Genomic DNA, 26294 nt, shown 5'->3' with positions numbered 1-26294 from the left:
CATCCAGTCATTTAGTACTTAAGTTTTCTTATTTCTTTTTGTTCATTTTGGGACTTGAATGCTGGGCTTGGGTGCTGTCCCTGAGCTCTTCAGCTCAAGGCTATCGCCCTACCCCTTGAGCCTCTGCGCCACTGCCAGTTTTCTGGTGGTTAATTGGAGATAAGAGTCTCAGGGGCTGGTTTGAACCACAATCCTCAGATCTCAGTCTCCTGAGAAGCTAGGATTACAGTTTTTCTTTCCTCTTCCTCTCTCTCCCCCCTCCCCTTTTGAGGCTGGCACCCTACGACTACTTGAGCCACAACTCTACTTTGGCTTTTTGCTAGTTAATTGGGAATTTTGACAGGCTGACCTTGAATAGTAATCCTCAGATCTCAGCCTCCTGACTAAGCTAGTATTACAGGAATGAGCTACCAGTGCCTGGCTTTCTATACTTGCTGTAGTTAGCACATGTCACTTTTTTTTTTTTTTTTTTGCCAGTCGTGGGCTTGAGCTCAGGGCCTGAGCACTGTCCTTGGACTTTCTCAAGGCTAGAGCTCTAGCCCTTGAGCCTCAGCACCATTTCCGGCTTTTTTCTATGTATGTGGTATCGAGGAATCAAACCCGGGTCTTCATGCATGCTAGGCAAGCACTTTAACCACTAGGCCAAACTCCCAGCCCCAGCACATGTCACTTCTGTTACTGATAAATTCAACAGAAGTTACTTCTTTAAAGTTGCATAAAACAAATGGGAACAGAAAAAGAGGCAGATAGATGCATTTTAAGATGCATTTTACCATGCCCCTAGGACCAGACCTGAGTTGTGGATGGATCAGGAAACACAGGAATGCCTACCCACGGATCCTTCACCAAACCCATAGTCACCAAGTACCCCAGCACCCCAGACACAACCTATCATGGGAGATAGGGCCAGCTTCCCTGAACAGCCTGTGGGTGGAGCCAATGGCACTTGTTCATCAGAAAGCCTTTATTGAGGGCCTTTTTGGTGACAAGCAGGTGGGCCTTATGGGAGACCCAAGGCTAGATGGCACACCACTTGACAAAATGGCATGGGCCTATGGCTATTTTAGAAGGCAGGCTACTGTTACCCCTTGAGCCTGGCACAGTAAACTACACAGAAATTGTGGGACTGGGAAAGTTGATTGGCAGGAGCAGCCCACGATGGCTGCTTTGGTCTCACAGCAAGGCGATCACTCCAGGGGCCTCTTGCGGGCAGGGTCCTGAGTCACAGATAGAGCCACACAGCCTGGTGCTCGCTCCCAAACATATCTGTGGATATACAGATGGGCAAGGGCAGATAAGAAGGGACCCTGAAGAGTCCAGGGAAAGAAGGGTGGTCCTCCTGCTGGGAGAAGTCTTGCCATGTACTTACGAGCTCCTTGCTGGCACCAGGAGGCTGTCATCTGCACCCATCTGCAGGTGCTTTCCCCCCAGAGTCACCACTGAGGAGCCCTCCTGGAAAAGAAAAACAGGGGAACGAAGTGGAGGATGCCAGTCTCCACACCTGCCTGCTTTTCCTTGCGTCCCCCTTGCAAGGAAGCCCAGGAGCACTCAGACCCCCGTGAGCAGGAGGTTGTGCCACCCTCTCCCCAGGCCCCACTTGCCAGCTGCCACAGCCACATGTCCACGTCCTGTTCCAGGCCTTTGCTGCTGCCTTGCCCATGGGCGATCACCTGTTGGGAGAAGAAACAACTCCCAGTGTCGGTGCCCCGCTCACAACCCTCCATAAGCTCTCGGTGTCCCTGGTCCATCAGGCTTATACCCAGCTAGACTTCCTTCCTGGGGTGACGAGTTCTAGATACAGGGGCTGTGCCAGTGGCATGTCATAAAGTACAAGGGAGTACTAGGCTCCCACAGGCCTCCCTATTGCTCCTCTGACCTGCCCTGTCCCCAGGATGGGTGGGCAACTTTCAGAAGCACTACTCTGGCCTGTTGTGCAGCCCTTGTGTGAAGGCCTGCTATCTCTAGGACAAGTGCTCCCGCTCAGCTCAGTTCAGCAGACCCTCACCAGGGGCAGGCCCAGCTGGCTGCTCCACCAACCCCACCTTCCTCACCAACCCTAGCTGTATGAGGTGGCAGGCTGTCTCCAGCCTCCATACCGCCAACTCTTCTTCCTTGTCTCAAATATTCTCTCCGTCTCCCCTCCTTTTTGGAAGCCCTTCCACTAGCTTTAAAATTCTCTTTGCACACCACCTCCTTCAGGAAGCCTTCCTGACTCCCCTTCCTGTCAGGACTCCACTGTGATCCTCCTGTAGCTTTTTAGCAAATGACACATCACATGACTCTGACAATTATGGATTAACTTGTCTGCCACCTTGGCCAGACCATCCATTTTGGGAGACAGATAGTCCTGTTCCTACCAAAGTCTGAGACAATGAGCAGTCAATAAATGTTGAGTGAAAGGTCAGCTTGTTCCAGTCTCTCCACAACACCATCTAACCCGCTCCTCAAAACACTTCTCTCCTTTCCAGGCTGCAAACAAAACCTCAAGGATTTCTAGCAAGAGGTAAATTGTAGACACTGGGGGAGCTGCCAGCGATGGGTGGCTTGCTATTCTGAGAGCGAAGAAAGATTGCTTGGGACCATAAAGCCTCCACAGACTTCTGGTCACAGTGAAACCATTGTTCTCTGAAGTGGGGAGGCCTATGCTCATGCGCATACCTCTGATGTGTGTGTGTGTGTGTGTGTGTGTGTGTGTGTGTGTGTGTGTGTGTGTGTGTGTGATGGGTTCCCAGTTCCCATGATTGGTGGACACCTTGGTGGCCCAGGGCTCCATTACCTGTGTCTCATAGTTGTCCCCAAACAGGCTAAGAGATGTGCCTGCCTGCAGCTCCTGACAGTGGCCATCCAGCCAGGCCTTCAAGGACATGGGCTCCATGACGGATTGTGTGCTCAGTGGGAATGGTGGCTCCTTAAGCAGCTGATCTGCACTCACAGCAGGGCCATGGTCAGTGTTCCCCAGGCTCAGACCACCCAGCCCCAGCAACCCCAGAATCCCATGCCCCCAACTCCCAAGTGCAGGAATGAGCTCCAGGTCTAGTGGGGTGACCAAGCAGTCACATAGGGTGCTAGCTGGTTCCAACTTCCCTGTCCCTTGAGTACTGGGCAGAGTATTCAGGAATCCATCCCCCTGTGAAATGGGAGGGCGGGACGGAAAAAAAGGAAGGGTGAACTCACCAGGGATGGGCTTTCCTGTTCTACATTGCTCAGAGCGGAAGAATCTGCAGGGACAGCAGGGGAGAAAGAAAAACAGTGCCACTGAGCGGTCAGTAGATATACACCTGGACATGGTCAGGTGCAGGAGTTCCCACACACTTGTGGGTCCCTCACACAACCTGTCTGCCCATCATCTTTTCCCTCACCATGCTGTGGTTAAGCCCCTGTGCTCTCACCCAAAGGGACTCTCTCCTAACTTCTAAGTGTGATGGATTTCCAGGCCAGAGGGTACTGACTTAGAGTTCCAGGACAGCAAGGGGCAGGCCCAGGGTGGGGGCTCACTCTTGGATGATGGGGGCTAACTGCGTGCCAAGGTCCTTGCAGTAGAACCACTTCTCAAACAGGACGTCCACGGTGTCCCCCACGTAGTACCTACCAAGACAAAGGTCAAGGTAACCCAGATCCCTATAAAAGCAGCTTTCTGTGCCACTCCCTCATGCCAGGCTTCCCTTGCAGTTCTCTAGGCCCAGACCCTGCAAGGCTGGACTCTACTTTGCCTCTGTTTGCACAACCGCATGTCTAATATTTGTAAGCACCATTAACTTGTTTCTTCCAAATGCAGGCTGGACTCAAGACAGGTTTAGACAGCATCTCATCCAAGTGTGTTTGTTTTCCCCAAAAGGAAGCTGCGGCTGAACCTGAATCCAGAGCCAGCAGCCTGCCTATGGAGCTGGGTCATAGAAACATAGTAGCCATCTGGGTACACACAGGTCCATCATAGGGGACCTGTGGCCATGGCTGCTTTGGAGAGCCAGAGGAAAGATGTGTATGTCTCCTCCAGGGAAGACCCCTGTGCATGCATGCATAGCCTTAATTCCCCCCTGCAGACACCCAGGACCTCATCTGGGCAGTGAGCCCTTCCAATGGCGTGAGGGAGCCTGGCAGGCAGGGCTAAGCCTCAGGTCCCTGTGCTTAGAGCACAAAGCAGATGCCAGAAGCAGCTGTCAACCAAGTATCTAGTACCCTAGCCCAGTTGTGGGCCAGGCCAGCTCTATCTGCTTTTCGACTCTCACTAAAACAAAGGAGTACTGCGCTGAGGGCGTAGGTTTTATAGATACACAGTGCATCTCCCCACCCAGCCCTGGAATCCCTACCCTGGGATGGAGCTGGCCGTCAGAAAGCTTCATAACAGGACTTCATTGTCCTCTAGGAATCACCTTCAGAGTGGCATTTTAATGTTGAGTCCCTGGTTTTTATTAAAGGTCAAAAGCAGCCAGATGAAATCCCTTATTGAATTTGCTGTAAAATGTTATTGAAGATACCTATAACTCACTAAAGACTCCTCTATAAAACCTCTCTGGAGAAGCTTCTTAAGAATTTAAAGTCAGGGATGCCTGTAGAATATACTATAGGCAGCCATTAACATTGTCATTTTTGTGTGAGTGTGAGTGTGTGTGAGTGTGAGTGTGTGAGTGTGTGTGTGTGTGTGTGTGTGTGTGATGGGGCTTGAACTTGGCCTGGGCGCTGTTCCTGAGCTCTACAGCTCAAGGCTACCACTCTACCCCTGGGCCTGCGCATTGTTCTTGAGCTCTGCAGCTCAAGGCTACAGCCCTATCCTTGAGCCAAGCCCCACTTTCCTTTTTCTAAAGGTTAATTGGAGATAAGAGTCTCAAGTCCTTTTGTGCCCTGGCTGGCTTTGAACCTTGATCCTCAGATCTCAGTCTCCCATGCAGCTAAGATTACAGGCGTGAGCCACTGCGCCCAACTAACATTGTGATATTTAACAGACTTAAGAGCCTGAGAAATACTTATGAGCTTAAGGAAGCAAAGCAGAACTGAAATTCATGCAACAGGATTCAGGGTTTTCAGGTGCCTAGGAACCAGAAAGATAGAAATCTAAGCTCTGCTTTAGACTTTACTGAGGGGAGGAGTTTCCAAAAAACATTGTCCCCTTTTTTCTTATTGTTTGCTTTCTTGAAAGCAACAAGACAAATTCATATACCATAAAATAGACTATTTTAGTGGCAGGTAATTTTTTGTTGTTGTTGTTCTAGGGCTTGAACTCAGTGCCTTTGATTCTCTGCTTTCCACTCAGAGCTGGTGTTCTACCATTTCAGCCATGGCCCCACTTGAGATTTTTTTCTGAAGAGAAGAGCCTTACAGATTGGTCTGCCTGGCCTGGCTCTGAATTGTAATTCTCAGATCTAAGAGTCCTGAGTAACTAAGATTATATAGATCCAAACCACTAGAACCTAGCCTGAGTATTTTTAATTTTTTTCATTTTGCATTCTTCTATGTTTCCACAATTTGAGGGAAATATGTAAGACTTTGGTAATTTGGGAAAAAAGCATTTCAAAATGTCCAATATAAACTAGGAATTTTATATATACCCTTCTTGTAATCCCAGCCATTGGAAGGCTTAGATGTGGATTGCATAGCAAGATCCTGTCTTAGAATCACCAAACTGGATGCCAGGAGTTTGGCCTAGTGGTAGAGTGCTTGCCTAGCATGCACACAGACCTGGGTTTGATTCCTCGGTACCACATACACAGAAAAGGCCAGAAGTGGTGCTGTGGCTCAAGTGGTAGAGCTCTAGCCTTTAGAAGGTTCAAGGACAGTGCTCAGGTCCTGAGTTCAAGCCCCAGGACTGGCCCCCAAAAAAGGATCACCAAACCAAACAAAAGCCAGTAAAGATGTAGGCCAAATAAGTTTTATTCCAAAAATCTTGGGGAGGAATTTAAATTTCCTTACTTTAAAAAATAAATTCAAGCTGGGTGCAGTGGTTCACGCCTGTAATCCTAGCTACTCAGGAGACTGAGATCTGAGGATCAAGGTTCAAAGCCAGCCCAGGCACAAAAGAACCTGAGACTCTTACCTCCAAGTAACCTCTAGAAAATGGGAAGTGGGGCTTGGTTCAAGGGTAGGGCAGTAGCCTTGAGCTACAGAGTGCAGGGACAATGCCCAGGCCCAGAGGTAGAGTGATAGCCTTGAGCTGAAGAGCTCAGGAACAGCGCCCATCCAGAGTTCAAGCCCGATGATCCACAAAATTAATTAATTGATTAATTAATTAATTTATAAAATTCAAAGTACAATTTAGGCCTTCAGGGAAACCTTTGGTCCCTGACTTTTTTTTTTTTCTGTCGGTTGTGGGGCTTGAACTCTGGGCCTGGGTGTTGTCCCTGTGCTCTTCAGCTCAAGCCTACTGCCCTACCCCTGGAGCCACAGCACCACTTTCCATTTACTAGTAGTTAATTGGAGATAAGAGTCTCACGTTCGTTAGTGCCCGGGCTGGCTTTGAACCACAATCCTCAGATTTCAGCCTACTGAATAGCAAGGATTACAGGTGTGAGCCACCGTGCCTGGCTGGTCCCTGACTTTTAAGGGACATTCAGAGGTTAACTATCCAGCAGCTGGTCAGACCCAGCAGGAAATGGGAGATGGACCAAGTATCCCTGGCTTAGTGTGTTCTCCTAGGCGGAGGTGTTGACACCCACTCATGACTCAGCTGTCATGACCCCGACTTTATTTCTCTACAATGCTGCTTCTATCTAGCAAGTCGAGCACCAGAATAATGACCTTCTCCAAACCTAGTTTCCCCTTGGGTTAAGTAGGGCTGAGAGCAATAGCTATACCAAGCATCAGCAGCAATATCACTGAATAAATGCACACGGAGTCCCGGCTGGGGTCCAGCATGGAGCCAGTGTCAGCCAGGTGTTTCAGTTTGTGGACTGGGCTAGGGTAGCAACTACACCCTGAAGGCCCAAGGCTGCTCAAGGCACAGCCGTTCTAGGATAAGTGGATCCTTCTCAAATCCCCTCCTACCTCTGCCTCCCTCATCTCTAGCCAGAAGGCCGAGCTGGGCAGGTTCCCTAGCAGGCAGAGACAGTACCCTCCTCCCCTCGCCCCCCCCCCCAACCCACTTAACCCGGCCAGCAAATCCAGCATCTCTATCACCTCCTGCTGTCAAGCTCTCTACTCTAGCTGGCCAGGAAGTGCACACCTCTGCTTCTAGCCCTCTGTCTGCTCTAGCCTTTCTGGACAGGAGTGTAGTTTACCTGAGCCCATCAAGCTCGGATTCCAGCCGCCTTCGCTCAACCACCAGCCCCATAGTGTTGGCAAACCTCTGCGGGGAGTGAGGCACCCTGGCAGGCAGGAGAAATATCTGCAGGGGTGGAGACCAAATGCCCAGCAAGTCTGTGATCCCTCCTAGAGCCCTCAGCCGGCCAGAGTTCCTGTCTACGGCTGGCCCTGTTCTCTGCTCAGCCTCTACCCAGACTGAGGGAGTGTAATAGGCTCTGCTCAGGACAGAGCAGCCTAGAAGAAGGATGGGACCAATCAGGTGGGGAGGAGGACAGGAGGAGTGGGCAAGGCAGGTTCCTGTGCTGGCACCCTTGGTCTCCCTGCCCTCTGGGGTCCACCTCACCTCTCCCTGATGAATGGTCACATCCCGGTGCTTCCCTTGCTCCAGGACCCGGAGAACCATGTCTCCCTTCAGTTGGTAAAACACCTGCAGGATAACAAAGAATCTTGCTCCTTCTTCTTGGTGGTTGGCTAGTACTCAGGCCAAGTTCTAACCAGGAAATCTGAGAAACTTTCCAAAGGCTTTGCAGTTAATTATGAGCAACTCCATTACTCCTGCTCTGACTCATATCCCTCGACCCAGATCACAGACTGGGGCTGGGGACACAAAGAAATAAAATCTCATGAGCACAGCATGCAAGATGCAAAGGCAGGCACGTGGGCAGCAGGCAGGAGTCTGGGTAAGAGGATGGATGGCTGGAAAATTCAGAGACAGTCAGGTGAGGGCCCACCATTCAGTGTCGGCCAGTGCACTTTCATACACTCTGCTAGAAATCTTTGCAACTACCCCCAAAGGCATCGATCATTATCTCTGATCTTCAGAACAGAAAATCAAGAATTTGGAGGCTCCGAGCTGTGTATGGCTCTGGGACCTGTGTTAGCTCCTCTGGCTAGTGAGAAGTCCTGACATAGGGTTTGTGGAGGTGGAAGCCTCGGTGTGGGCAGAAGCAGTGTTCTCTCCAGAGAGTTGCTTGCATTTTCCCAATTCCATGTTGAACCTCAACATGTTCATTTCTCTCCAGTGGTAACACATTGCATGGGTGTTAAAAGCCCCAGCCAAGCCAAGTATAGCAGTATACACTTGTCATCTCAGCCCTCAGGAGGCAGGGCAGGAGGATTACAAGTTCAAGGTCAGCATGATACCTTTTAGACAAATCTTGTCCAGCTATAAAAATCAGATGTTGTAGAAATTGCAAAAATAATATTTATAACAATGGTAGAAGTAGTATAAATATTTGAAAGTAGATTAGAAATATGGAACATTTTCAGGTAATAGAACCATGGAATATTTTCCCCTATACAAGTATAAGAGCTTGAACTCTAACCCTCACTTGGCCTTTTCACTCAAGGTTAGCTTTACTACTTGAGACATACTTCTTTTCCAGGCATTTTCTGTGATATTTAATTGGAGATAAAAAATCTCACAGATTTTTCTGCCCTGGCTACTTTCAAACTGTGATTCTCAGATCTCAGCCTCCAGAGTGGTTAGGATTACAGGCTTGAGCCATCATTTCCCAGTTTACAACAGTGCTTTTCAATAACAATAAAAAAAAATTTAAAAAGGCAGAATGATCTAGGCATTGGTGGCTCAGGCCTATAATCCTAGCTACTCAGGAGGCTGAAATCTCAGGATTACCGCTTGAAGCCAGCCTGGGCAGGAAAGTCCATGAGACTCTTATCTCCAATAAACTACTCAGAAAAAGCTGGAAGTGACTCAGTGGCTCAAGCGATAGAGCATTACCCTTGAGCAAAAAGTTCAGGGCCAGGGCCCAGAGTTCAAATCCCAGGACAAGCCAAAAAAATGGCAGAATGAACAAGACTAAAGTTATGGTATTTTGGCTGAAAGTGTGGGTCAAGTGGTAGAGTGCTTGCAAGTACTAGCTAGTAGAGTACTAGCAAGCTTGAAGCCACATCTCAAAGTTACAATGTTAAGAAACATTCAAAATTATGTCCATTGGGGTTCTATTCCAATGGCACTCATTGGAATATATATATCATTCTAATGACACACACACACACACACACACACACACACACACACACACACACACACATATATATATATATATATATATATATATATATATATATATATATACCATAGCCAATAACTCGTGGGGTTTCCCAAGCAGAAGGATTATGGATAAGGTAAGCATTTTTCTTTCTACATCTCTCATTTCCTACAATAAACAGTCGTTACTTTCATTATTAAAAACTGAAGGTGTAGTTCAGCGGTAAGTGCCTGCGTAGAAGTCGGATTCCTAGCACTGGAGACAAACCAAACAAGTGCTCCTGAATTGTTCCTACAGAGAGGAATTCAGCCTGTCTTCTCCCAACCCTTGCCCCAACTCAAACTGGAAGAAAATGGTGTGTGTGTAGGGGGTGGGGGGAGGAGTGCTATTATTATGTATCTTAGGTCTTTTCATGGCACAGGAGGGAAGGGAGAATGACTGAATTCTAGGGGAGCAGGCTGTAGGCCTGCATACATCAGGGAAAGTTGGGAGAGGAAGTCTGGAGTAAAGCCTGAGCCAGGTACAATGTGTTAGCCATTACAAAATGAAACATAAGGACTGTCCCTGTATTGTTCCCTCTCTGGTGACTTCCCTGCAAACAGACAGATCACAGAGAGTAGAAAATCCTGAAGAGCAATCCAAAAGGAATTATTCTCAGTAGGAAGCAAATGATGTTTGGGACCTGGGGCTAGCTGAAAGATTAAGTGTACCGGCTCAGGCAGATATTAAATTGAGTCCAGCTTCAGTGACCTAGAGAGCCCTCATAGGCAAGGTGAGATGGAGAGAGATGAGGCGTGGAGAACCCACAGCTGTTAAGCCTCTGCTCTGTCCAATTGAATCCTTACAGGGCTATCATCCCTGTGCCCCAAGGCTTGGGAAGACACTAGGCAATGGTTCAACCTGCCTTGCAGCTGGGCCCCCTCACACCCACCTGCCCAGGGGAAGGAAAGGGGGAAGTAGAGACTGGGTAGTGGGTAGTACTGAGCCCAGTTGTCACAGAGTTAAGAGCTCACATAGAAGGGGAGAAAATGGTCTAGTCAGTAGAGGTGTGATTCCAACCCAGGTCTGAGGGGCTGGCTCAGGTGCTAGCTGTATAACAATACGCAGGGACAGAGAAGTTGCTAAACTTCTGTCCTGATAATCAAGGGGTAGGACCATCAGAAACCAACATCCAGCCAGACTCCTCAGCTACCGAGTGTCCCTCTAGAGTGACAAGCCAGCCCCACCATTGCAGCTGCCAGGTGAGCCCAGGCAAGGGCTGCTCGGGCCCTCATGGACACCTATCCATGTTTGAAAAGTTGAATAGACCCTGAGATGGGCATGGGGTAGAAGGGATAGTGGGTAAGAGGGAAAGGAGGGAGAGAGGGGAGAAGACAGGATGGAGGGGGGTAGAGGGGGACACTGACACGAGGCCTGACTGAGGTGATCAGGAAAGCCCCGTGGTGCCTTCCTCACATGGGCAGTCAGATCTGACTCCACCTCCTTTCTGTTGTTTTGGATTTTCTTGGCCATTTTTCCACAAAGGAAAACAGTCTCAGGGAGGTGTGCTGGGAGAGGGGGAAAGCCTGTGAAAGTAGGTGGAGCAAGGGGTGGGGTTGGCCGTTCTGCTCAGTCCAGGCTTTCTGGGGCCAGCCTGTGGCTCCATGGCCCCCTCTGCTGGCCATCTAGGGCCCCTTACACACCCTCTACTCTACTGTACTTGTCTCTCATAGGAGCGCCCCTAGACTTCCCTGGCTCAGCTCTGAGCATGGGGCTGTCAAAGGGGTCCCTGCAGGCCCACTAACTTTTAAGGCAGCAGCCTGGCCTCCCCAGGCAGTCTTATGTCCCCTCTCCAGTCCACATGCTCTGGCCTGGCTCAGAAAGTGTCTGCTCCAGCAGGGGTGGGGCAATCAAAACCTACCTCCTCACCCTCCTCGATGTGATAATCCTTCCTGGTATTGGGGCCCCCGACAAACATGATCTTGAGCTGCTCCTGGTGCCTGTAGTAGAGGAAAATGAGGGTGAACTGGTCCCGCTCCTGAGAGGAAGGAGGAGGACTGTAGGGGTTCTTGTTGGGGCCTCTGCTCCTTCCCTCAGCCCTAGTTTGTCATGTACATCTAAGTGTCCATGTGTCTGTATTTGTGTGTGTACCTCTGTGTATCCACCTATAACCTCTGACTGGCAGAGGAATAGCGTTGCCATGGAGGCACTGTTTCTTCATCACTTAAGATCTCTAGCTGTAGGAAAGTGAGCTGGAGCCCCTCCACTCGCTGGAGACATGGCTCAGGGAACATCACATATAATTTGAGAACATAGGAAAAGATTTTTTTCTGAGACAGTCATTTCTTTTGTTTCTTAAAATATATTGTTATTACCTTTAAGTAGTTGTTTAACAAATCAATTAATAAGCACAATACATATCAATTGATATCATCTCCTTTCATCTTTCTTCCCATCCCACCCCTTCCTCAATTTTCCTAGTTTCATAAGATGTGTATTGAATATTATGACTGCATTCTCCCCTTCACCCCTCCCCCACTTCATTGGTAGAGACAAGGTCTTGCTATATAGCTAGGCTACACTCAAACTCAAAATCCTTCCTCCTCAGCCTTCCAAGTGGTAAGATTATAAATGTGCACCAACACACCCTGCAGGCCATATGGAAAGTTCTTGAGCAAATTCACTGGAGAATTAGCTCATTTCACCAGTCAGAATGCAGAAATGAGATCATGTCTCTCCTGGACTCAGAACCTTCCAGCAGCTCTGCATCTCTCTCTGGGTATATCACAGGTCACAGGCCTGCCTTTGCCCCCGTCCTTGTTTTGTTCATATTATATTAGCCGCCCTTTACCAACAGAATTTCAGCTCCACAAGAAAAGGGCATTTTCCTCCATTTGTTTTCTGGTGTATCCACTGTGCAGTTCACTTGGGAAGTAGCAGATGCCCAGCAAACATCTGCTGAATAAGATGAGGACCTATATTTGCAGTCATTAAGACCAGGGCGACACTACAGGGCTGCATGGGGGTCTGGAAGCAGGGCAGCCCTGGGCTGGAGGTGACCGGGATAGAATACAAGAAGTAGCCATGAGCCTTAAGGAGAAATAGGAAGCGTGAGAATGACAGACTGAAGACAGGGATGAAGTTGGGGAATGGGGAGAGGCAAAGACAACCATGAAGCTTCTAGTTGGGGTTTGGCAGTGGTAGAAGAGCTGAAGCCTCATCTCACCTTGAGGCAAGTGGTATTGTGCAGTGACCAAAACTATGCTTGGACTTCGGATCCCATGTGTTTGTCCCCCTAGTTGGGAAAGTTACTTATTAAATCGCATCTTCAGCCACTCCTGGGAAAAGTCAATGCCGTGATCTAAGGCCCTGGCATCATCCCTGCCTGTTTAAATATTAGTGACCAGAGCTGTCTGGATGCCACCCCACACAAATGTGGCGAGTGTGGGGGAGCCCTGGATCTGAGGACACAGGAGGTTCAATCATGGAGCCGGGAGGAGGGGAGGGAAGGGACCATGGGCAGTCTGAGATAGAAGTGATAGTGGACAGGTCAACTCTGCGTACTGCAGGCAGTGACCTAGAAGGGATGGTGCGTGTGTGTGTGTGTGTGTGTGTGTGTGTGTGTGTGTGTGTGTGTGTGTAAGAAGGGACTCTCGGAATGGCAATAAACCAGGATTTCCCCAGACCCCCCGCTTTGTCACGGTTGGTGATGTGTTTCAGTGGGCTTAGGCGCAACATATCTGATTCTGAGGCGTCCATACCCCCCTCGCCCAATTTTTAACTTTTCCCAAAGTCCATGGTGTTCATTTGAGAGTGGAGAAGGACGGAGGGCTCGGGGGCTAGGGTGCCCTCCTCCACCGCACAGACGCCAGGGCCACGGCCGTCCAGGCAGAGTCCCCAGAAAGAGGAAGCAAGAGAGGTGGCGGAACCCGGAACTGCGAACCCCCACCCTGCGAAGGCGCCCCCATCCCCTCACCTCCACCCTCGCAGGCTTCTGAAGGACCTGGGAGCTGATGCAGGAGGAGGAGGAGGAGGGAGGACGGAGGGCTCGGGTGCGAGGACTCACATGAGCTTGTTGCAGACCGGGGGCTGGAAGGAGGCCCGGTTCTGTTCCACCCAGCTCTTCACTCTCACGCAGTGCTCCATGGCTGCAGCTCCTGGCGACCCCGTCTCAGCGTCAGCTCCGCCCGGACGCGGGGTAGACCCTGCACCCCGAGGTCAAAGGGCGGAGCAATCGCGAGTGACCCCGGGTGAGTCCCCAGCCGGCTGTCCTGAGCGCCGCCCTTGCCCTTGTGGGGAGCGGCTGTCGGGGGAGCAGGCAGGCGCCCCACCCCCGGCCGGGTTTCTCCACAGTGCAGTGATCAGCCTCCCACCTTCCCTTCCCAGCCCTGCCTAGGTCCTGGGGTGCCCCCACCCAAGCCACGCGGAAGGTGGAGCCGGCTTCCTAACCTGCCCGCGTAAGACCTTGCGCAGGACCCCGTTTGCTGGACCCAGACTTCCCATCCGGGCCCCAGCAGGTCCCCAGAGAGGTCTCCAAAACAAACAAACAAACAACAAACAAACAAACAAACAAACAAGCGCCTAGCTAGGGTGAAGAACGCCGTCGGCGGGTGCAAGTCCTGGGGTCTGATGGCGCCGGCCAACGCCGGCTTTAGGGCTCGGGAGCCGGGGCGCCGCCGCTGAGGCCGGAGCGCACAGAAGGAAGGCGTGGAGGTCCCGCGGCCACGCGGGCCCGAGGAATGCCGGCGTCCCGGGTCCGCACCAGGACCCCAGCCGTTGTCACTGAGCACGAGGGGACTGGCTGACTGGGCAGCTGAGGTCCAGAGGACGTTCAGTTCCGAGCCAGCCCAGGCAGAAAGGCCATCTTCCAAACTCCACTCCTTACAAGCTCTCCTCCCCGAGTTCGAGCCTTGCCAGGCAGGCGCTCTAGCCCTTCCGATGTCTTAAGCCACACCCATGTGAGGCGATTTACAAGAACCTGCACCCTAGATGGCCTAGCCCTGTGGGGAGCAGGGCACGGCCCTGGAAGAGGTGTTGCCACTTTGTCCTTGGGGCATACCTGCACCTGCGCAGTCGGAGAGAAGGCACCACCACCCCACCTGCTTTTCCTTCTCCGGAATTCGTGGGGGAACTGGAGAAGGGTGGCACGGGGATGTGAGAGGTGGAGGAGAAGGAAAAGGACTGAGGCCTCTGACCCCAGAGTGCAGACTGTAGAACTGAAACTGTAGGCCCTCGAAGCCTGTCCCCACCTACTACCCCCCTATCCTGCTCTGCACGCATCTGCCAGCTGCCTGGCTGGCCTCTGCTGCTGCCTTTCTTGCTTTTTAGACCTAAAGGCTTCCTGGGTGTTAGTGAAAGCCAGACAGATAAGAAGCAGGAGTCCCACATACCTGGCTTGGACTCTCCCATTTCAGCTACTCAGGTCCCCTTCTCCCCCCTCTTTTCGTCACCTATTTAGTACATTTGAGCTCCATGTTTGTTTCTAGAATCTTTCTTGGCATCCAAAGACTCCAAGCCATCTTCTTTATTTTTCTCATCTACAAGTAGTCAGAAGAGATGTCACTAGTACCACTGATTGCGTATGTTTGCTTTGGATGTCTGTAAAATGGATGGGTGGGAGTGGGTGGGGTAGATTAAGGCCTGAATGAATTCATACAAAAGGAAAGAAAAAAATATTTTTAAACCAACAGATGTTCTGTTACATAGTTCAAAGGACAGAATGATAGTTACCCTGTACTTTAATTAGTCATATAACATGAATAATTGGGGCCACCAGTAGAATTTTGGGGATCTGAATTATCTAGATGAATCCTAAACACAGACTAAACTGCTGCCATGTAATCTCTGTCAAATACGCCCTCTGGTTTGTGTTTTGCAGATTAAACGACAAGGCTAGTTGGCTTAGTTGGCAAGCCTTCTAGCTCTCTGATTTTGGCCACTGTCTCTGAAGTGTCAGAAAACTGACAGTTCCCCTTTTGCTCTGGCGTTGATTAGTTACAGCCATCTGGAGTCTTTCTAGACACTGACCTATGGCCTTGTGGAGTTTCTGGACCTTACCTGATCCCAGAAGCCACCTCTCTCCTCTGCACACAGGAGCTCATTTGCAACAAAGCAAACTGCATCTATCTTGGGATCAGACGCCACCAGGCTGTTCCTTGCTTGCTGGGATCTTGCTTGGTATCATCCTTGGTGTAGCTGCTCAGCTTGTGGAAAGAAAAAGATGCTTCTGAGTTTTGCTGACCATGACTGGTGGTAACTGTCTGATCCTTCAGTCCTTTGATAGATTGAACTAGTTGCTCTAATCCATCCCTTTCCCAGTCCACCCTCAATCTAACTCCGTCTCCCTTTCCTACCTTTTATCTAGCTCAACACATATTTTAAAACAAATGGCTCTATGTAAACAAGAGGACTTGGTCTGCCAGGCACTGGTCACTCACACCTGTAATCCTAGCTCCTCAGGAGGCTGATATCTGAGGATTCAGGTTCAAAGTCTGCCTGGGTACACAAAAATCCAAAGAATTTTATCTCCAATTAACCAGCAAAAACCTGGAAATGGAAGTGTGGCTCAAGTTGTAGAATGCTGGCTTTGAGCACAAAAGAAAGACAGAAGCTCAAGGCCTTGAGTTCAAGCCCCAGTACTTGCACAAACAAACGAAGAATACCACCACCATCACCACCCCCCACACACAAAAAAGGGGATACTCAATTCAGCTGAATAGGAAAAAAAACAATTTGGTTTCTCTTACTCTAATCTCACAACACAGATAACTTCTGTGCAGATATCACAACATTTTCCTGTACTGGTTTGATAGAAAGGATTTATTTCTTAATTTTATTTTATATTTTTGTGCTGCTCCTGGAGCTTGAACTCAGTGCTGCCTAAGTGCTGTCCCTGTGCTTTTTTTTTTCCCCAGCCCTAGGGCTTGAACTCAGGGCCTGGACACTGTCCTTGGACACCTTTTACTCAAGATTAGCACCCTGCCACTTGAGCCACAGCACCACTCTGGCTTTTGCTGTGTATATGGTACCAAGGAATTGAATCCAGAGCTTCATGAATGCTAGGTGAGCACTCTACCACTAGGCAGTCCCTGTGCTTTTATGCTGAAGGTTAATGCTCTACCACTTGAGCCACAGTTCTGCTTCTGCCTTTTTGTGCATGTGTATGGATGTGTGTGCATAATTGGAGATAAGAATCTCATGGATTAATCCATCCTTGCTAGCTTTGAATCATGATCCTCAGATATCAGCCTCCTGAGTAATTAGGATTAAAGTAGTTAGGATTAAAGCCATTGGCACCCAGCTACAAAGAATACCTTTTTTAACATTAAAAGATTGCATTAACATACAAAGAATATCTTAAAGGATAAAAATAAGCAAGTGGATGAAAAGACACACAGAGTAAGGTCAGGAAGTCCATGAGCCTAGAAGCTTTTATCAGGGTGGTGTTGAGATGTCCACTTTCCTAGCATGTGGATAAATTCTTTGGGTTTCTATGGAGACTTCATAACATAGGCAAGGCAGAAGCATGGAAAGCTACGCAGAAATGTGACTGGATGGAAAGATTTGGCCTAGGACTTTTCTGCCTGGACTGTTTTCAAATCAAGATCTTCCAGATCTCAGCCTCCTAAGTCACTAGCATCCTGCTAATCTTTGTAAAATTATCATTTACTTCTACTGTAATTTTACATATTCCTATTAGGTAAATACATTGTGCTAAAATAAATAAATAAATAAGGACCAAGGCAGAATGTGATGGCTCGTGCCTATAATAAACCCATCTACTTGGGAAGTGAATAGAAAGCCAGGGGAATCTCAGTTCTAGACCCACCTGGACAAAAAGCTGGGCATGGGAGCAAGGCTATTATCCCAGCTATGAGGGTATAAATGGGAGAATCAAAGTTCAGGCCAGCCTGCACATAAATTGTCACCTTGTGCAGAAAGTAAAAGCAAAAATCATCACGGGCAAAGTGGCTGCATAACAAACATAAGTACAACGTTCCAAAACTGCTAAAAAATGTTTCTTTAATAAAGATCAACACTATTTTAATAACTACCTAATTTTTTGAGAGATATGTTAAAGTTGTCTCACTGATTTTTGGTCAGTTTTTTCTTAGACTTTAAGAGACTTTGCTTTAAATATTTTGAGTCTCCGATATTAGATGAACAAAATCCCACAACTATTCTATTCTTGTCAACGTCCTCTCTTCTCACTAAAACATATTTCCTTTTAGTTTCTTGCCTTCTTGACTTCCACTTTGGCTGCTGGTAATGTTGCTGCACCTAGAGTATGATGCCTTGATCACTAAGTTGCCCCATTCACTGCCTCTCTTCTTGAATCCATACCCTTGCCACCGGACGTGGCCGTTTTTCCATAGAGAAATAGCGTGAACCTCTCTGCTGCTGAATCATGGCTGCCATCGGCGACATGCTTTGAAAGCAGAAGGCTGCAGAATGGATGCTGCTATCTCGGTTGAAGGGTGGACCTCAGTTCTCCAGCTGCTAAATTGTCTGGTACGCTGCTGCCACCATGTGCAAGAAGCCTGGACTAGCTTCCTGAAACTGAGTGGCCATGGGGAGAAGATGGTTAAGAGCCACGGACTGCAAAGTCATGTTCGCTGACTGCAGGCGGGGGCAGCCTAGGGGAAATGGAAGACCTGCCCAACTGAATGGCAGCGGCATCACAATCCTCTGCATTAGGAACAGGTTGCTGCCCAAAGGCAGCCAACATGGTGAATCCGTTGGTTTCACTGCAATGAGTAACTGAGAAAAACAAGTGTCAAATTTCTCACAGTCCTTTGATGCTATGTTGCTTTAGATATACGTCTTATGAATGGTGCAGAGCTGGAGTTTTAAAAATCCAGTCAATTGTTGATATAGATTTGCCATTAAAGAGCATTCCTTAGGTTTATCGTATCAAGGAGAGTTTATATGAGCAACAACAAAAAAGGCAAATAAAAATAAAAATAAACCACCCACTGATGAATGTAATGCCTCCCAGGATAAGAGCAAGCTCTGGAAACTCCAACCAACAGTCCAGTCTTACAATTTTTATAGAAAGCTGGGCATGACCCTGGGAAAAATGAGCCTGCTTGGTGGCTCATATCTATAATCCCTGCACTCAGGAGGTGGAGGCAGGGGAATCCTGAGGGTTTTTTGTTTGTTTGTTTTCGTTCTTGTCTTTTTTTGTGGATCATGGGGCTTGAACTGGGCCTGGGCGCTGTCCTGGAGCTCTTCAGCTCAAGGCTACCACTCTATCTCTGAGCCAAACCCCACTTCCCATTTTCTAGAGGTTAATTGGAGATAAGAGCCTCAGGTCCTTTTGTGCCCGGGCTGGCTTTGAACCTTGATTCTCGGATCTCAGCCTCCTGAGTAGCTAGGATGACAGGCGTGAGCTATTGTGTTTGGCTTAAATCCTGAGTTTGAGGCCAACCTGAGCTACCTAATGAGAATCTGTCTCAATATGTAAAAAATGGAACTTGACTACAGTTTAGTTAGCCAGCAAGTCTTTTGGTTAGGTTTTAACTAGTTAGAGTTTAACCGTTTAATGATATAAGGCCATGAACTGCCTGCTTGATCATGGCCGGTGCCCTATCATTTGAGCGATGACTTTAGTCAGACCTTTTTGTTGTTGGTGGTGGTTATGGGGTTTGAACTTGAGGCCTGGGCACTGTCTCTCAGCTCTTTTGCTCGCACCTCATGCTGTGATACTTTGAGACATAATGCCACTTTCAGTTTTCTGGTGGGTAACTGGAGATAAGAGTCTCACAACTTTCCTGCTTGGTCTTGCTTTGAACCATGGTCCACAAAAAGAAAAACATACATACATATTGTCAAATTTACTCTTTTAATGCGTACAATTCAGCAGCATGTAATTATTCACATTGTTGTGCCATCATCTCCACATTTTCATTATCCCAAACTGAAATGGAGTTACTCTTTAATGAATAGAACTTTTGAGATTATGTCTCCCTACACAGCCCAGGTTGTCCTCGAACTTGTGATCCTATTGATGTAGTCTCCTGAATACTAGTGCTGAGATTATAGGTGTGTGTCACCATGCTGGCTCTAAAAAACTGAACTTTAGGATTATGGAATAAGCAGTTTATATTTATTTTTTCCCAGTGCTAGGAATCAAACCCAGGTCCTTGCACATGCTAAACTGAGTTCCATATCCAACTTACATTGTATATATATATTTACCATATTAAAAAAAAGACAGTGTTAGTGGTTCTACCACATTGTGAATGTGCCAAATGTCACTGAGTGGAACAGTTTTAAAATGGTTAAGATACCAAGTTTTACGTTATGTGTAATTTACCACCATAAAAAGGTCAAAAGTAATGTATGCATAAACCTATTTACGAATTTACATGAAAGACATACGAGCATAAAGGAAGTGTTTAAGAATGTTTTGAGCAGCTTTATTCTTAGTAGCCAAATAGGAAATAGACCAAGACATTCATCCATAGAATGGGTAAGCACCCCTCCCCACACACCCCTAAGAGATACAAGCAAGTAATAACTGTGATACGTAAGTATAACAGAAAATTATTGAACTTACTCAACCAGTTGTTGCCGAACAGTTCATGTACATAGGCTGTGTTAGCCCAGTGTCTTGTGTTTCTTTGGCCCCACATGGGCTTTCTTACTCAACCCAGCTTTCCATGTCAGGAGTAATATTACTACCGAAATCCTGGAGCTCCATGGCTGATTCTGGTAAGACTCTTGTTTTCCTCCTCCCAGGGACAGCCTCCATGACTTCCCATTCTGTATCCTGTACCCCATCAGATGGGAGTCCAACCATTGCGAGGTAGACAGAAGAGTCCCCAGCCCTCAGCAGGAGGTTCTGTAGGCATCCGGATGCTCCAGTGGATCTGGGTCCTACTTTTCATTTTTATCCATGTTATAGCTGTTGGTCTAACCAGGCTTCCTGGATTTCAAGGTAGGATTCTTTTGGCTACCATTGTGCAACGCCTCCACTGCCCTAATTAGCCCTTTCTTGAGTGGCACAGTTTCCCTGTGGCAAACATCAGTCTCCACTAGGTGGCAACATGGACCATCAGTTCTGTGTAGTGTTGAGGTGGATGATGCTTCAGCCACACAATCTGGTTCTGAATCTCAGCTTTACAAAGTTCTTGTAAATTGCACGACTTTATTATGCCTTGGTTACTTGGTGTCTATAAAAGGGATGGTGATGCTGCTTACTATGTAGCAGGAGCGGTAAGAACTGTGAGGATTCAAAATGGAGTAACATGGAAAGTTCTTGGAGTAGCACCTGATACATGGGAAAGGCTGAAAAGTCTGCACTGTCAAGCTCTGCAATGACACCTCACACTACCATGTTCTCCACATTCCTTGGAGGAATTTGCTCCCAAATGACAAGTGAAGTAGCAAAATGCATGCTAGATCAGGATCTCCTGGCTTGAATAGTTGTTAGGACACCACATTATTTATTTCAACAGAGAAGATCTAGGGTAAAGAGTTATTAACTGGTGGATAGAGATAAAGAATACAGGAATTGCCAGGTACTGATGGCTCACCCCTGAAAGCCAACCCAGGCAGAAAAGACTATGAGACTCCATCTCTAAAATAACTAGCAAAATATAGTATTGGAGGCATGGTTTAAGAAATGAGAGGACTAGCCTTGAGTGATGAAGCTCAGTGGGAGCTCAAGGCCCTAAGTTCAACTCAGGCCTCTTATTGCCCTCTCTCTACCACACACACAAAATAATACAGCTGCAAGCTCCAGAGCCTTAGCTGAAATCTAGAGTTCCGGGGTGCAGGCACAGAACTGACTTTCTGGGTGGCAGAGAAGTTGGCTGAGAGGCTGATTCTGGTTGACAAGAGGCAAACTATCTGCTGGGTACTCTCAGAATCTCAGCAGGAAGCCAGAAAAACAGTACTGGCCAAGGAAGAGAAGCCTCTCAGTGTCCTTCCAGTACCTTGACTGACAAGGTCTGATGGCCTGTTGGTAGACCAGCTAACAAAGGACATTGGCGGCATATCCAGATTCAGGATTTCAGAGTAGGCAAAGAATGGTGTCTTCGGAGCAGATGTCTTTTCTAAAGCAATTTTTAAAATTGTTATGATAAAGGTGATGTACTGGGGTTACAATTATATTGGTCAGGTAATGAGTACATTTCTTTTTGGGCAACGTCAGCCCTTCCTCACTCTCTCCCAGTTTTTCCTTTCCATCCACACCCATAAGTAATACATAGTGTTCAGTGAGTACCATCGCTGCATTTGTTTGTCTTCTGTCCCTCCATTTCTGTGCTCCCCTTACCCTCCAAAACGTGGATGAATGCATTAATAAGACAAAAAGAAAATAAAACAAAAAAAGGAAAAAAAATCTCGTTTCCATTTCCTGGAGTTCATTTTGCTTTGTTTATTTATTTGTGTTTGCCAGTCCTGGAGCTTGAACTCAGGGCATGAGTACTGTCCTTGGGCTTTCTCAAGGCTAGTGCTCTACCACTTGAACAGCACCCCACTTTCAGCTTTTGTCTATGTATGTGGTACCGAGGAATCGAACCCAGGTCTTCATACATGCCAGGCAAGCACTTTATTAGTAGGCCAAACTCTCAGCCCTGGGGTTCATTTTGATAAATATTATTTTGTATGATCAGACGCATATAGACTTTGTGCCTTTGTGTTCCTCTCCTAAGATAGAGCAGAGTCTTAGTTGACTGATTCATACTACTCTGTGTTCTATCATTTTAAAAATATGACTACACAAAACACAGTAAGACACTTGCACATCCATGTTTATTCTTGTAGTCAAGTTTTGGAAACAGTCCTATAATGGGCGAGCGAATTATGAAGGTGGCAGAAGCTAGATGCTGGCGGCTCATGTCTGTAATCCTAGCTACTCGGGAGGCTTAGAGCTGAGAATCATGGTTCAGATCCAGCTCAGGCAGGAAAGTCTGTGTGGCTCAAGTGGAAGAGCACTAGCTTTGAGCACAAAGGCTCAGGGACCAGAGAGAATATTATATCATCTGCAGAGAAATAGATGGACTTAGAAAATCTGTTAAGTGAAGTTTGTCAGGCTCTGAGAGGTAAAGGCATTCGTTTTCTTTCATAGGTGGTCTAAATTATAAACATACATAGAAACATAACCGGGTTATCTGCATATGTACACAAACCAATTAAAGGGTGGTCTATGCAGGGGAGGATTCCAAAGGTATAACTCTTCTGAACAACTAAGCAGCAGTTTGACAGATAAGTGGCAGGAGGCTGAGACATGTTTTGTCAGGGGAGCGGGGAGAAGGAGAGCAGATGAAGAGAGGGAGGGAAGGGAAATACAGTCATATCCAAAACACATGTGTAAAAATGGTACTATGTGATTTGAAGGTGTGAATGGGGCTGGAAACAATGGATGATGATGATCAAGATGCACCGGACTCATATTCTGACTTGCTGAAATTCCTTTGACAACTACTTAAAATACTATGAGTGTGTGTGTATGACCAAAACAACAACAACAACAACAGCAAACTCTTCACTGTTTGAAGGCAACAATGAGTACTAAGATTGTCCAGGAATGGGGGGAAAAGTGGGGGAATTACAGGACAAGTGACCTGAGATGAGTTTCACATCCTGAATTGCTTTCTTCCTGAAGCGTCTGCAGCTTTACACATGGAAGAAACCAAGAAGTAGAAGAGCTGAGCCGAAGCAGAAGCCATCCACAGAGATGTCATGATAAAAGAAATGTGCATGTGAGTTCATCTTAAAAAGAGTTGTTTTAAAAAGTATAAAAGGTCAAAGTGATATGAAAGTGCTGCTATTAAAAATGCTAATGTTTTTCCACAGTGAAACATACAATAAGATATTATATTGGAAGTCATCTTAGGGTAGATAGAATATGGCTTAGTTGTTTACAACTAGAGATGTGTTCATAGGGGAGAATCCTACACGTTCTGCTGGGTCAAAGGAAGTATTTAAAACTTGGATTGACTGTTACACTGTCTTAAAAACAAAATCAAACTGAATTACTAGCTTTTGTTCTGTGTGTGTGTGTGTGTGTATGTGTGTGTGTACCAGTCCTGGGGCTTGAACTCAGGACCTGAGTGCTATCCTGAGAGCTTTTTGTTTGTTTGTTTGCTTGTTTTGTTTTATGCTGCCAATCTACTACATGGCCAATTCTCATTTTCTGGTGGTTAATTGAAAATAAGAGTCTCATGGAATTTTCTGCTTGGGCTGCCTTTGAACCATGATTTTTTCTCTTAGGCTCCTGAATTGAGAGGATTAAAAGTTTGAGCCACCAGCACCTGTCTTTTTTTTTGCCAGTCCTAGGAACTGAACTCAGGGCCTAAGCACTGTCCTTGGGCTTTTTTCCTCAGGGTTAGTGCTCTTCCAATTGAGCCACAGCACCACTTCCGGCTTTTCTATGTATGTGGTACCACGGAATTGAACCCGGGTCTCCATGCATGCTAGGCAAGCACTCTAACCACTAGGCAAAACTCCCGGCCCCCTGTCTTTTTTTTTTTTAAATCAATATTTTACTGTTTTCTTTTTTTCCATTTTTTATTGTAATTAATAGAAGGGTTACATTATATTCACCAGATAGGAGGTGCATTACTTCACATACATTGATACCCTTTCTCATGTGATGGTCCCCATTTCCCTCCCCTCTCCCCCGCTATTTTACTGTTTTCTTATCATATTTTTTTCCTTTGGCTTCAACACAATGAGGGGGTTGGGGAGAGAGGGAGAGAGAGGCAGAGATCTGAGTTCAGTTCGCATCAAGCTGCACTTGGATCCACTCATGTCTGCAGGGCACTTTCTTTAGCTTGTGCCTCAGGATCCTGACATTTCCTTCTCCCAGAAGATGGGGGCTCATTTCCCTGCAGGGACACAGGTTCTGCGTGGCACTGCCAACTTGGAGTATTCTCAAAGGCATTTGCCCATTGCATCTTTTAAATTTCTATTTTAAATAAGCAAGAATTAATAATCTCTAATTAAATTGGAATCACCTAGGATCCTGTGGAGGTAGGCTGACCAGTACACATAGAAGCTTCTGGAAACTAGAAATCCAGCCATGACAGTTGCTTCTCGGGGCTTCTTGTGTGGGTTTTAACTTCTCTACAACAATGCTGAAGCCCGGCACTGCCCCAAGAGTAACCATCATGAAGAGAAAAGAAAAAAAGAAGTTTGCTAAAATAAACAAGGCTCATAAGATTGGTCATTCTGTAAATCACCAAAATGTTCCCAAGCTCGCTGTGCAAGAAAATACAGTGACTGCTGAATCCGATTTGGCTTTTCATGATCAGGAATAAAGACTGGTCACACCTACTTCTTGCTATTTGCGGAATGGTATTTGCAGATGGTGATAGGAACCCCTGTCTTATCTCATCATTTAGACATTAAAACATGGAAGTAATAAAAATAAACCATTTTTTTAACAAGAGAAAAAGGTATAAACTCCAAACATTTATTTAGGAAAGTAGTTTTTGTCTATTTTTGATGCTCCAGTGACTCATTAAATTTTATACATTTTAATATACAGCACATTTGTCCCTCTACCAAATATGGCATGCTATTTTTGTTGTTGTTGTCCGTCATGGAGCTTGGACTCTGGGCCTGGGCATTGTTTCTTCAGTTCAAGGCTACCACTTATCCCTAGGTCTGAGCGTTGTTCCTGAGCTCTTCAGCTCAAGGCTACCGCCCTACCCCTTGAGGCTCAGCCCCACTTCCCGCTTTCTAGTAGATAATTGGAGGTAAGAGTCTCACATTCTCTAGTGCTAGGGCTGGCTTTGAACTGTGATCCTCAGATCTCAGCCTCCTGAGTAGCTAGGATTACAGGCATGAGCCATCATGCCTAGCTATGGCATGCTATTTTAAAAGTTATTTGTTAGCCAAGCATGGTGGCTTATGCCTGCAATCTTAGCTACTCAGGAGTCTGAGATCTGAGGATCACAGTTCAAAGCCAGCCCTTGCACTAGAGAATGTGAGACTCTTATCTCCAATTATCCACTAGAAAGCAGGAAGTGGGGCTGAGCCTCAAGGGGTAGGGCAGTAGCCTTGAGCTGAAGAGCTCAGGAACAGTGCCCAGGCCTCGAGTTCAAGTCCTATGACCCACAAAAAAATAAAGTTATTTGTTAGCAAAACATGCTTTTTCTCTTACATAATTATATTAAAAGATTGCATTACTTGGCAAATGGAAAAGGTTGTATTATAAACATATCTTGGATCTAAAGCAAATTTTATTTTTAAAAATCACTTCTTTATTTCATATCTTATGCAATCTATTAAATGATTTAAGCAATTGCAAGGTAGTCAGGTATGGTGACACAGACTTGTGATCTGAACATTTGGGAGATTTAGGTAGGAGTATCTCCATTTCCACTCCAGCCTGGCTCTATAGTGAGGCACTGTTTCAAAGAAAAGAAAAAAAAAAAAAGATCATTTCAAGGTGTTAGTAAGAATTACATGGTCAGGATCACTTCTAATTTAAGAAAGGCTAGAATAATCTCCTATAGCTTGGGAAACTGAGACCCAGAGGGAGTAAGAGAACTATGTGAGGTTTCAGAAGATTGGAAAGGACCAATGACAGAAAACCAGGCGCAGAGGCTTATTCATGGCAGTCTTGTAGGATAAAGGTTCTGATTCCCCCACCCCCACCCCAAGTTCAGGGCTACCTTCTCCAGATCTCTGCCCAGAACCTCAATGTCCTTGGGGTTGGAAAGTCATTGAAGTTCCTTTCATGAGGTGCTGGCTTCCCCTTGCACAGATAGATCACCTTAGGGGATCTCCCGCACCAGTAGAGTGGGCAGGGGAATGGGGGAGTGGAGAATCCGCGGCTCAAGGTGGACACAGCCGATGTAATATTAAATATAATGTATATATACATGTATTCACACATATTCATGCATAAAGTGCACATACCATTAATTATCACATACATGTGCATTATATAAGACGAATATCTATTATATACATTAACATATATCTCTATCGTTCTATAGGTGTGTGTGTATTCTGGGCTGGATTTCACGATGTACTTGTAGTAGAGTATAATTTTTTTACGAAGTCAGAAGTGCTGTGGAACAGTCCCAACTCACCCGTGTTCACATT

General features: G+C 46.8%; 1 protein-coding gene across 1 annotated transcript; it reads right to left on the bottom strand.

The window, feature by feature from the left end:
* Positions 1–946: 946 nt before the first annotated feature.
* Positions 947–13373, bottom strand: Haao (3-hydroxyanthranilate 3,4-dioxygenase). Its single transcript, XM_090337049.1, has 10 exons — positions 13291–13373; positions 11146–11224; positions 7577–7660; positions 7209–7315; positions 3496–3585; positions 3175–3218; positions 2777–2922; positions 1602–1670; positions 1370–1452; positions 947–1266 (listed from the first exon to the last, which is right to left on the bottom strand). Exons 1-10 carry the CDS (start codon positions 13368–13370, stop codon positions 1188–1190), a joined length of 861 nt encoding a protein of 286 aa, XP_090193175.1. The 5' UTR covers positions 13371–13373; the 3' UTR covers positions 947–1187.
* Positions 13374–26294: the final 12921 nt, after the last annotated feature.

Source organism: Megascapheus bottae, chromosome 7, assembly GCF_031878675.1.
Source record: "Megascapheus bottae isolate mThoBot1 chromosome 7, mThoBot2.hap1, whole genome shotgun sequence".
In the NCBI taxonomy this organism is placed as follows: domain Eukaryota; kingdom Metazoa; phylum Chordata; class Mammalia; order Rodentia; family Geomyidae; genus Megascapheus; species Megascapheus bottae.
This window is presented reverse-complemented; position numbering and strand designations above follow the sequence as displayed.

What these genes read in the sequence shown, in the direction of transcription:
- Haao (XM_090337049.1), bottom strand. Translation starts at nt 13,370, where the DNA reads ATGGAGCACTGCGTGAGAGTGAAGAGCTGGGTGGAACAGAACCGGGCC. An exon ending in TTAGCCCCCATCATCCAAGA is followed by an intron (nt 3,219 to 3,495) that starts GTGAGCCCCCAC and finishes CTGTCCCTGCAG; the next exon opens with ATTCTTCCGCTCTGAGCAAT. An exon ending in CTGGTGCCAGCAAGGAGCTC is followed by an intron (nt 1,267 to 1,369) that starts GTAAGTACATGG and finishes GTATATCCACAG; the next exon opens with ATATGTTTGGGAGCGAGCAC.